General features: G+C 42.5%; 1 protein-coding gene across 4 annotated transcripts in view; it reads left to right on the top strand.

The window, feature by feature from the left end:
• The window catches only part of Grhl2 (grainyhead like transcription factor 2), a 147,677-nt gene extending 139,182 nt beyond the window's left edge, over positions 1-8,495 (top strand). For all 4 annotated transcript variants that reach the window (XM_047544898.1, XM_047544889.1, XM_047544907.1 and 1 more), the window contains exons 15-16: positions 3,789-3,853; positions 5,904-8,495. In XM_047544898.1, coding sequence (XP_047400854.1) covers positions 3,789-3,853; positions 5,904-6,018 — 180 coding nt within the window. In that variant the 3' untranslated portion in view covers positions 6,019-8,495. The remainder of the gene's footprint in view (positions 1-3,788; positions 3,854-5,903) is intronic.
• The last annotated feature ends 3,626 nt before the right edge of the window (positions 8,496-12,121 follow it).

The following is a 12,121-nucleotide window of genomic DNA, read 5'->3' as shown; positions in this document are numbered from 1 at the left end:
TAATAGTATCCCCCAGAGGGTAGACATTTCTGATAATTTTAAAAAATTTTATTTCCATTTTATTGAATCATAATCCAATTCTAAAAGAACTATAGAAAAGAAGTTTCCCTACTTAATTGTATATTTTACAACTTGCTCTACATCTGTTGCAGTTTTGGCTTCAATGCTATGCTGTTGGATATAGAAAGTTTCATGATTGCTGAACTTTTCCCACAGACTGTGTTTTTTGTTGCTACATCATGCCCCTTCCTACCTCATCAGCCTTACCTTACATTTTGTCTAATTTTAATCTCCTTCCTCCCACTTTCTTCACTGGCTTTCGTTTGCTGTGGCTGTTCATCCACCTTGACTTTATCACATTTTATTTCATGGCTTCCTTTCAAACAGCATGCAATTGGTCTTTTTATTCTTCTTCCCTTTATTTATTATTTTTTTCTTTTTTCACATACTCACACATTCTGGCTTTTACTGGACAAATGAAGTTTGTTTTCATTTGGTGTAATGACCAAAGTATTTGATTTTATTCCTTCCATCTTTTTGTTCATTTATTTACTTTTCATGTTGTGGTTTCCTTTTACTTTCTCATTTTGCAGTCAGATGAATTTTTGGGTTTTTGCCTTTTTCTGACTTAAAAGTTTCCCCCCACTTTTCCTAAATTGTTTCAATCCCTTTTCCTTATTTCTTTTATTTGAAAATGAAATTCCAACTCTTTTCTACACCAAGACCCAACTCTCTCCACGAAACTTTTAGAGCTTTCATTTCTCCCTTTTCCTACCCACTGACAAGATGAGCCCACAGAAATGGCTCCACTGTCTCCACAAATTCCCAACTTCCTAGATTTTGCCAAAATTGGTTTAATACTTTTTATCTGGGAAATGGTTAGATTTTTCTATGCATTGTGTCCTTCTTACTTCAAGAACCCTTATTTAGCACTCGTATTTCACATTCTAAGTCTGGGTAACTAAAGTTCATGGCACAACACTGATTTCTTGCTTTCTCCCCCTTTATCTACTTTGAAGTCTGATGTATTTCTGTTCAGATAGAGTTATTTTGTATTTTCCTCAATTGAAATGTCTGGGTGGAACACTCTCAGAATCCTTGCACTTCTTGAAGATCGTTCTTTCACCTTAATAAGTGAGGGATGGCTTCATAGGTGATATTCTTAGGAGGAAGTCATAGGGGGAAGTCCTTCCTGGTTTTGTTTTGTTTTTTTTTTTTCCTTTGCTGTAGTCTTTGGGATTATTCCAATGTCCTTTAGTTTCTAGTGTTGCCAATTAGAAGAGTGAAGCTAGGTTTATCTTTTGGTAACTTTTTCTCTCCATTTGGAAGGTTCTAGAAAGTTTTCTTTTCAGAGTGACCAGATGTCTGAATCTTTTCTCACTGATCTCCCCTGGCATTCAGGAGACCTCCCCCCACCACAACTTTTATCCAGAAACATGGGTCTCTCTTCTATTATTTGTTTAACTATTTCCTCCTTTCCATCTGTTTCTTCTCTAAGATGATTTTCATATTGTAGATGACTATTCTTCAAGTCTCTTTTCCTTCATGATTTCTGTCTATTTCTGTTTCGCATTTTGAGATTATTTTTAACTTGATTTTTCCTAACAATATTTGGTTTGTTGAACTTACCACCTAGCCTTCAATTTATTTCCTGAAGTTTTAAATATTTTAATTCACTGATCATATTTTTAGATTGGAATTTTTGCACACGTGTACTTCATAGGCGTTCTTCCTAACTGTTCTTCCGTAGTCTTCTTAAGTACGCTTTTATGTTGTTCTCAAATGGATGCCTCCTACATAAGTTTTGTGGATTTTCTTCACTGCCTACAGGGCTCACTTGGATGTGCTCTTCTTCACACTTGACTCATTTGGGCTTAGGTGTGGCTGTGGGGGAACCTCATCAGTGACATATCAATTGTGTGTATCAGGCAGGGGTGCTGATAGTCCACTTCTCTGCTCTCCCCCAGCCCTCTGCCAGCTATTCTGCTCCTTCTATGTATATTGCGGGGGAGGAAGTTCATTCTACACGCTGGGAAGAGTGGGAACCTGTGATTCTCTGGAGAATAAGCTCTTCCCAAGATCCAAAGTAGTCTAAATTTTCTTTTCTTTCTTTTTTCTTTCAGATTTTTAAAAAATTTTTATTTTTTACAGACTGCATTTTGATTCATTGTACACAAATGGGGTACATCATTTTGTTTGTATGACTGTGCACAATGTAGATTCATACCATTTGTGTAATTGTACATGTGCGTAGGGTAACGATGTCCATCTCATTCCACCATTTTCATACCCCCCCCATTTCATTTCCCTCTACATAATCTAAAGTTCCTCCTAGAGTTCTTCAGCCTCTTTTTTTAGACTCTGGGAGACTTTCCACTAATTAAGTCCCAGTGCTCACCTGCCTCAACTATCTCTGAGCCCCACTGGACACTGGGGGAGAGGAAAGGACATGGCAGGTATTTGGGACAGGTCTTCCCAGAATCCATCTCTCAATTACTACTTGGTATTTATAAAAGTGACATAATGATTGTGAAAATAAACAGTACAGACCTGTACAAAGCACAGATTTCTGTCTAGTTTTCAATGGTAGCCACTGTAAGTAGATTGGTGGGGCCTTTAAATAATAAATCTGTATCTAAATCTCTATCTCTCTCAATATATATCTTTTAAAATACAAACAGAATTTCACAATAGATATTGTTTTGCAACTTGTTTATCTCTCAATTAAATATGTTATGGATATTTTTTAAAATATGAAAACTTTCCCTGTTTTTTAATGACTGCAGTTTTCAATTGTGAAAATATCAAAATGCTTAATGAATATTTGTTATATGCAGTTTTCTCCATTATAGACAATGATTTTTTTGAAAATCTTTGCATACTTCTGCATGTATTTCTTAGATCAGATTATTAGATATGGAACATATGAGTCAAAGGATATATGCATATAAATTTTTGATAGTTTCTGCCACATTTCTTTCCCATTACTGTATTACTAATTGTTTTTTTCATTTTTGTTAGTCTGATAAATTAAAAATAGTATCCTACTATTGCTTTAATTCAAAAATTGTAAATTGTGAGGGCAGTGTTGCATTTTTTCGTAAGTTTATTGTCTGGTTATATTTTTCTTCTATGAACTGCTTTTCTGAGTTGTTCACATTATTTTCTTTTTTTCCCATTGAATTGTTAGTTTATTTATTTTTTCTTGATTTGCAGTTCTTTTTAACTTAATATTGGTTCTGCATCTGTCACTATCAGTTGTTTTACAGTGATTTTTATATACAGGTATTTAAAATTCTGTTGCTTTTTAAACTTTTAACTTTTTTCCCCCAGGTTTCAGGTCTCATTTAGAAAAAAACTTCCTTACTTTAAGATGATAATTACATAAAGAATTTACTCCTGATTTTATGGTTTTGTGTTTCATATATAAATCTTTGATCCACTTGAAATTTATTTTGATATAAGGAATAAAGAAAGAGTCAAAGTTAACTTGTTTTACTTTTTTTTCTGTATGGCTATCTACCTAATCCAGCATAGTGATTAGATCCCATCTTTTCCTGACTGATCTGAAATGCCACTTTTATCATTGATTCAAACTCCAGGTGGCCGAACCTTTCATTGAATAATTAAGGTCTGTTCAAATGGAGAACTTATGAGTGTTCAGAGGATTTAACTCATGAGTCAAGACCATGCTGTGCTCAGGAAAATGTCCAAGAGAGGGAAGTTGGAGCCTCTTCCCTTGCTTCCACTCACGCTCCACTTCATCTCTCTTCTTGTTGGTGTTATAGATCTCTGAGAAGTACGGGCTGCCCGTGGAGAAGATAGCAAAGCTGTACAAGAAAAGCAAAAAAGGGTAAGAAAGAAACTGAACTTAAATGAACTTGCACATCAGACAAGTCTGCATGATGCATTTTTTAAAATGGCTCTTATCTTTTGTTACTTGTTATCCATCTTTTATAAAAATGGTGTCCTTCTAAAGGACTGCAGAGCGGCCTGCAAGTGCAGTGCATGTCAAAGATCTTTCACAAGGGAGGAAGAGATCGCAGGGTCATGATGGTAGCCGAGATGCCCTACTCCAATGGCAGGATTAGCAGGTGGACTAGAGGGGTCTGGAGGAGGCAAGGACACTGGGAGAACCACAGAGTCATCCTTCTGAGAAGAGTGAAGTCACATATGGCTCTCAGGGTTGGTTTCAGGCTGGGAACAAAAAGTGGTCCAGGACATAGGGAAATTTTCCAAGGTAATTATTAACAAAATGTTCTCAAAGCATCCTTGGACCTGCTTGTTCTTGATGTTCAAATCCATAGTTCTTATTATTGGGCGTGCAGTAGGTTCTGGGTCCTCTGCTAAGTGCTTTACAATGCATTCCTCTGTTTACTCTTTGCTATTCTGAGGTAGAAATATATTATCACCTCTAGTTTACTGTTGAGGAAACTAAGCCAGGTGCTTCTAAAGCATCTTGCCCTGGGTCTCATCTTCAGTAAGTAGAATACAGATTTGAACCCAGGTCTGTGGCTCAAAGCTCAGGTGCCTATGAGTATCCACATTCTGCTATCTATCACTTTGGAGTCCCTCCTGGGGCTTCCTCTGTATGAAGTCTTAAGAGTAGTGGCCACAGGATTTAATCCCCACTGACTCTATTCTTGCAGCTATTTTCCTATGAAAGCAGGAAATAGATCTTTAAATTCTTTTCTAGGCCTCTTTCATAAAGGAAATGGATAATGTGGAATTCTCAGGCTTTCTGAGTGATAGAGCTCTGGCTTATTGGGAGTCAAGCAGGAAACCCCTTCAACTTGAACTTTCATTGGAAAGCTCACAAAAGTACATTATAATTCTGTCTGAGGTCAATGCAATAGACTGGGTATATTCCTCTGAGTGGTATTTCAAGTCCTACTGCTGTGCAGAAATCCTCAGTGCAGATGTTTGTGCTGCTGATAGTAACAGAGTGTGCTTATGACCCTGAGCTAAATGCTTGTATTCCATCAACGACCTTCTATAACTGGATGGTTCTTTATTTTTGCAAAAGAATAAATGGAGACTTCAAAAGTCTAAACAGCTTTTCTGATGACACCTAGCTGCAAAATAATAGAGTCCATGGTTCATTCTCAGACTAAGATCTGTCTGACTTCCAAAAATGAGACTGACTTAAGGACTTCTAAATCATGGATAGACTCTGGAAGTTGTTTGTTTTCTTAGAACTAAATCCACCAGGGGTAGTTTGCCAAGGACTAAGTCACATGAGGTGAAGTAAGAGATTCTGAATGAGGCAAAGCGAATTTCAAAATCTAGGATAGCCATGCACCAGGGGGATGAAGTTGGGGAAATGGTTGCCCCTCACTGAGCTCAGTTTCTCCTTTGCAAGTGGTAATGATAAAACCTACCTTTTAGGTTGCCATGACTATTAAATAGGAGATCTCTGATACACAGACACATGTTAGGTATTCAACAAAGGGCAGCTGCGTATGTTTATTTTTCTTTGCTTGCTAAGAGCAGAGGCCATATGGCTTAATGAAAATAGATAGGAAGTCTAGTTATTCAGGTTGGGGTTCGGTCTGTAGCTAACTCTGTGACTTCTGTCGCTGCTAAGTTCTCTGAGCCTTACTTTAGTAATCTGTCAAGCAGGAGGACTGGACTGAATTGCACTCAATACTCTACCAGGTCCTGGTTAATAAGGAACCATGAGGATCATTCTAAGAAATTGAGGTTTTGCTTTCCTCAAACAGGGTTGTGGGGAAACAAAAGAAAATGAGGGTCTTTCCTGGCCTTGTCCTCTCTCTCTTCCACCCCTCTCAGCCTCCTTTGCAAAAGAAAGGCTAAGAGAGCCCCCAGCCTGCAGCTCACCCTTACGCTGAGCCCGCTGTTCACAGTGTCTGTTTCCTACCCCACCCCCGTCCCCTTGGCAGCATCTTGGTGAACATGGATGACAACATCATTGAGCACTACTCCAACGAGGACACCTTCATCCTCAACATGGAGAGCATGGTGGAAGGCTTCAAGATCACACTCATGGAGATCTGAGCTCTGAGCTCAGTGTCCCCTTGGCAGGAGCTCTCGGCATGTTCCTCCCTGGGAGAGATGGGGCCCCCTGCTGCCCCAGAACCCAGAGGCCCATCTCACCCATCTCGTACCTGCTGTTACAAGACTGCGCTGGGAAGCCGGGCGAGGCCAAAGTCTCCGCTGATTGTCAGAGTGCTGGACCCATCCACCAGCTCACCCTGTATGGCTGAAGCCTGCGCCCCTCACGAAGCTGCCTTGGGCCTGTGGGTCCTTATTTATTGCCCACCTTTTTCCAGAGCCTGGAGTTCAGGCCCACTGGGACTCTACAGGTCACTGCTGGCTCCATATGAGACCGTCCAGAGTCCCCTTTCAAGAGAAACACAACCTGTCCACTCATCCCAAAGAGTCTGAAAAGTCCTTGCTCCTTCTTTCTCTCCTCTACATCTCTGGAGTGACTGGACAAAGTGAGCTCCTTCTTGATGAAGTAGTCACAGGTGGGCTAAGAGAAGGATGCCCTCTCCCTGGTTAAAAACCCTTAGGTTGCTCTGGGGAAGGCCATCTTGCTAAACACCTCCAGGGGATCCCAGCAAGTGACCACTGGGCCTTATCCCAGAGGACATTCAGCTACCATGTAGGGGGGAAGGAACACAGACAATATGCCAGACGGCCATGTACATATTGTTTATAATATTGCAATAATATATTTTACCTGTGGTGTGTGGGCATGTTTAATGCCACCGGCCTAGGAGAGGCACACACCCCGAGACTCAGAGCTTTCTGCCTCTGCACCTGTTGACGCATGCTGGGCTAGGGCCTTTGAGGTATTTGTGACTATGCCCAGTACCAAGATGGATATTCCACTGGGCACGTCTGGGGAGACTTGTTCCCTATCCCCAAAGAGAGCGCCCTGTCTGTGGGCATCACTTTCCCTCGAGGCCACAGTGTTTGTCTCATGCCAATATGCTGTGCTGGACTCTTCCTTTGAGCTCTCTTGCAGGAAAGACCATACTGTCTGAGGTCCTAACTTCTCTGGCTTTGGTATGGGCACAGCCTGAGCTTTGTGGAGAGACTGTGCAGGGGTTTTCATAGGGCCCCGTCACTGGAACCTGCTGCAAAGCTCCTTGGCCATCCTAAGACTCCCGGACACTATGTAGTGCCTCACAGTTTACAAGCATGTCCTTCATCTCAAGTGGCCCCTTTAAAAGCCCAACTGCAGTGCTGAGAGTCGTGCCAACAGCTCAGCTCTGAATTGCAGGCCCGGGCTTCCTCCTGTGCCTGAAGACTGGAATGGGAGGGATTATCTGCCACTGCTTCTAGGTGTGAGTTTTTGAGGAACTGAGTGAGTTAGCAAGAAAGCCCCAGGAACCCTGGCTCTTCTGATGCCAGCCTCAGGAGGAGACTGGGAGAGAGGAGGCCTTGTCCCCTCTGCACGTGCCGTGGGAGGTGAAGAGGAGAAAGACCAGAGCTTGAACCCAAGCATCCAAGAAGGATGCATTGCTGTGGGCCACTCTTCTCTTAGAGGGCACGGGTAGGGGTTTATGGGTTTGTAGGCTGAAGCACTAGATTTTGTAGCCACACCCAAGGCCCAGATGTAGGACAAACTCCGCATAAAGGTTCAGATTTGTTCGTAAAGCACTTTGACGTCTTACCTGCAGGTCCCATGCTCAGTGCTCCTGCCCTCTCCCCTCATGCCTCTGAGGCCCAGAGCAGGAGGGCGAGCTGCCTGTAGCCCAGCTATTGCTCCTTGAGGCTGCAGAGGAATGGAATGGAGTGGAGAGCAGACGACATGCCCAAGAGGATCCCAGGGGTGTTAAGGGGGCACCTTATCGTGTGTCTCCTGGACATGTTACCCATCCCAGTGGTGCCAAAGGTTTGCATGCTGGGTTCAGCTCTGCTCCATTCTGTTCCCTCATCCTACATACACTCCAGCTGCCACATACTGGACCTGAAGCTTAGGGACCATCCTGGGTATTAATGGGGCTCTGTTCTGAGATGAACAGATTCAGCATTGGAAATACACGGTGTACTATGCACTTGCCATGCTCCTTGGGGTTAGGAATCATTTCCAGCATGATTGGCAGGACTGATGGTTGAGCATAGAACGCCAGAGTAGGGAAAAGGCCAAATCTGTGGCACCTGACAGGCTACACACCCTCCTCTCTCCAGCCCCTGTTTACTGGTCTCATTCTAGACAGAAAATGAATTAGAAAGGCTTTGAATTTGTCCTAAGTCCCTGAGCAGTCACTAGGGTGGCCAGGCTAAAGATATGAGACCAGTGTCACCAAAGAGTGGTGTGGCACGTCAGGTCCCATCTGACCACCTCCCTCTGCATTCTCAGAGTGACTGGTCGTTAGCTTCCATGTCAGCCTCACTGTGTAAGCAGAGCTTTGATGAGCACGTTTCCCAAGCAGAAACACTCCAGAAAGATAGGAAAACTTGCCTCCTCTTTTTTTCTGTTCCCGTAATCATACCCAAATAAATAAGCTTCTTTTTTTTTTTGTAATTCATAAAAGATGAGGACTTGTGAAACAAGTGTTTTTCCTTAAGCATCCCAAATTGTTTAGAATTTACCAGTGTTTGGAAATTGGGACCAACAGAAAAATGAAGTCAGGTGTCATCTTAGAATTGGTTCCTGAAAGACTAAGGCATATCCCAGTCCAGAACCTTGGGAAGTGTGAAATGAATCAAATGTTTATTTTTCTTCTTATTTAAAATCATGAAGATGCAACCAAAATAGAGGGTTTGTGCCAAATTCTAAGAATGGCCCTTTCTTAAAGACAAGCAAGGGAGACTGTCTTATGTACAATTTGCTCCAATGTTAAAAAAAAAAAAGGTAAATGTAACTTAATAGTTTTGTAAATGGGAGAGGGGGAATCTATAAACTATAAATACAGTTATTTTATTTTTTGTACATTTTTAAGAAGAAAATAAATATTCATAACATAAGAGTAAAACAACAGGGTCTCGTGTTTTCTCTGAGGAGTGTCGGGGCTCTCTGCCTGATTGGAAAGAAGTCACTGTGTGACCTGGGAAAGTTCTTGGCTCCTAGCACCTTTAGGTCTTGAACTTCAACAGAGCAGGCTTGTGCTCTTGACGTTTCTCTGAGCTGTCCCACCCCAGGGTTGAAGGAGAGGGCTGTGAAAGACATCAAGAGGTCTTCGATGGGAAGGGCAGGTCCCCAGGGCGATTGACCTGGAGTAGGTTCTGTCATTCGCTGTCCTCTGTTAACTTCCCACGGAAGCTACCTGCTTCTTTAGTTCATCCAACCAGACTTTTTGTACAGAGGCTTAAACCATGTGGCTCAAACTCAATCACATCACGACCCTCCCTTGCCCAGAATCCATACCTCAAAGCACCTTTCCCATATATATTGGGTTTTCCTTGGTGACCACTATGCACATTCCTTCAGCCATTATTCACAATGATCTCCCAAAAGCATCTCTGTTCCAAAAATGTAACACATCTTTGTTTTTCCTCATGTCTCATCTGTCTAAGTATCCATGTCCTCAGCTTTCAAATCTTGGCTAAAAATTGGCCTCCAAGAATATCTCCCTGATGGATTTCAACCCATGCCATCTCTAGCAACCTCTATGTTTGGATCAGGGGCATAGCAGAGGAAGCTGGGGTGGGGACTGTTGATTGAATACCCTTCTAAAGAGATCGTGAGATTAGAAATGGGCCAATGAGCTGGGGTTTCACCACTTCATTAGGCGGTCTAAATGCTCTCCACCTCCGTCTGAGATTTTGGGGATGTAAGTGGTCTCCACCCTCCCCAGAGGCAGTTTTCTCCCTGGGTCATGTATACCACTCCCCACCCATCTTCCTGGACCAGGACATTCCCTAGGTGAGTTTCCTGGACTATCACCTTGGTACCATAATACCCTTTGTCCCTAGGAATCCTTCATCCATTTCTTTCTAAGTTCCTCTACATGGGTACACAGGTTAATTTTAGAGACTCAGGAATTTGAGGCAAGGTACTGGGGTCCTGTGATCAGCCAGAAGCATCCAAAGAGAAGAGCATGGTGAAAAGACAGCAAAGATGAACTTCACCTCTGTTTTTACTGAGCAGCAAATGCTACTCATGTATCACTCAGAAAAGAACTTGACTTCTACTCTGCCATTGGGCAGAAATGTTAGCTACTTTGCACCTGTTTTTAAGACTGGATAGAAAATACCAGCTGAACTGTGAACTTGGTTTCCTACTACTTTGCTAATAACTCCCCCACCCATCCCCACAGCTCCAAGACTATAGTGCTTGATCCTCTTTGGGGTCACCATTCATTTTAGTCAGCTTTTTTGCTGCTATGACCAAAGAATCTGACCAGCACAATTGTAGAGGAGAAGTTTATTTGAGGGCTCATGGTTTCAGAGGTCTTAGTTCATAGAAGGTCAGCTCCATTCCTTGGGGCTCAAGGTAAAGCAGAACATCATAACAGAAGAAGGTGGTGGAGGGAAGCAACTCACATGGTGATCAGAAAGCAAAGAGAGTCTTTACTCTCCACATACAAAATATACACCCCATAGCCACACCCCCAATGAACCACTTCCTCCAGCCATACCCCACCTCCCTCCTGAGTTACCACTCAGTTAATTCCATGAGGGATTAATTTATGGTTGGATTAAGGCTATAACCCAATCATTTCTCCTCCAAACCTGAGCTCACACATGAGCTTTTGTGGGATCACATCTAAATCATAACACTATTGAATACTCAATCAGCCCAATGAAGTGATTTACATGCTGCTATTGGAAAGATATGTCTTGAGAAAGAGGGAGAGAGAGTCCATCGACCTCCCTGTCTTTAAGAGCATGGAGTACTGGTGAATGAGTTGAAAATGTATTAAAGGTTGAGGTTGGCAGGCCCAGGTGCCCCATGTTTTGAACTCCTCATCGTTTCTTATAGGGAACTCTAAAATGCCAGCCAATTCCTGGAATAGCACTGAGGAAAGTCATGAAGTAAGTCTCCTTGAGGCCCTGGTCATGCTGAACTGAACCTGTGACTTAGCTGTACACTACCATCATTGTTTGCATCCCCAGGGATGTCTTGGGCTGTGTATTACACATGAGCACCCAGTATGGTAAATTCCCAGGACCTGTCCAAGTCCTAGAGATGAGGTCAGGATTCAATTGTAGAGAAGTCTGCTAGAACTGAGTTAAGTCCTTGGTAATACCCTTGGCCTGAATAGCTCTTCCCCATGCAATGACAATCTTTCTATTTTAGGTGAATTTGATATTCTACCAACTTGAAAAATACAGGACTCAATGCTTTTTCTCTTGTTTCTTCAACAACCTCAAAAACTAGAAAATTTTAGGACGTATGGAGCACACACCTGTCCATAATAGAGACACATGGGAAGCATCTCCATTTCTTCCGAGGGAAGATCTCACCTCGATGGAAAGAACTCTGATTCCACCTCAGCTGGTGGGTTCCTTCCATCCTTGAACTAACTGAGGTTGGGTTGGGACACTGGTCCAATACCCTGGAAATGGGAGCCTTAGATTTGGAAATGTGCTGGAAATTGCCAGGATGCTGGTACGCAGCCTCCTCATCAGATTGGAAGCTCCCAGCCACCTTTTTGTGGTTTAGATATGAGGTGTCCCCCAAAAGCTCATGTGTGAGATGGTGCAACAATTTTCAAAGGTAAAACTATGAGTGTGTGTTTAACTGGGTGATAACCATAGGGAGGGATGGTATGATTGGAGGAGCTTGCCTTTGGGGTTTTTATTTTCTCTCTAGTGAGACCATCTCTCTGCTTCCTATTGTTGCCATGTCCTGAGCTGCTTTTCTGCACCATACTCTTCCACCATGTTGTTCTGCCTCACCTTGGACCCAGAGCTACTGGGTTGACATTCTATGAACTAAGACTCTGAAACCATGAGCCAAAATAAGATTTTCCTCCTCTATATTGTTCTTGCTGGTCTTTTGATCACAGCAATGAAAAAGTTGACTAAAATATACATTTTCACCATCACCAGCATAAATGATTGGTATTATCCATACCCAACTCAGTGCCACACAAGGTCTCCTTGGTCCAGGAGGCACTTGACAAGCAAATTAGTAGCCCCTCTCTGTTACTGTATTGACTTTCTGAGATGGAAGCAAGCTAAAGACAGCTACAAAACC

This window comes from Sciurus carolinensis, chromosome 1 (assembly GCF_902686445.1).
Source record: "Sciurus carolinensis chromosome 1, mSciCar1.2, whole genome shotgun sequence".
Taxonomy (NCBI): Eukaryota; Metazoa; Chordata; class Mammalia; order Rodentia; family Sciuridae; genus Sciurus; species Sciurus carolinensis.
This window is presented reverse-complemented; position numbering and strand designations above follow the sequence as displayed.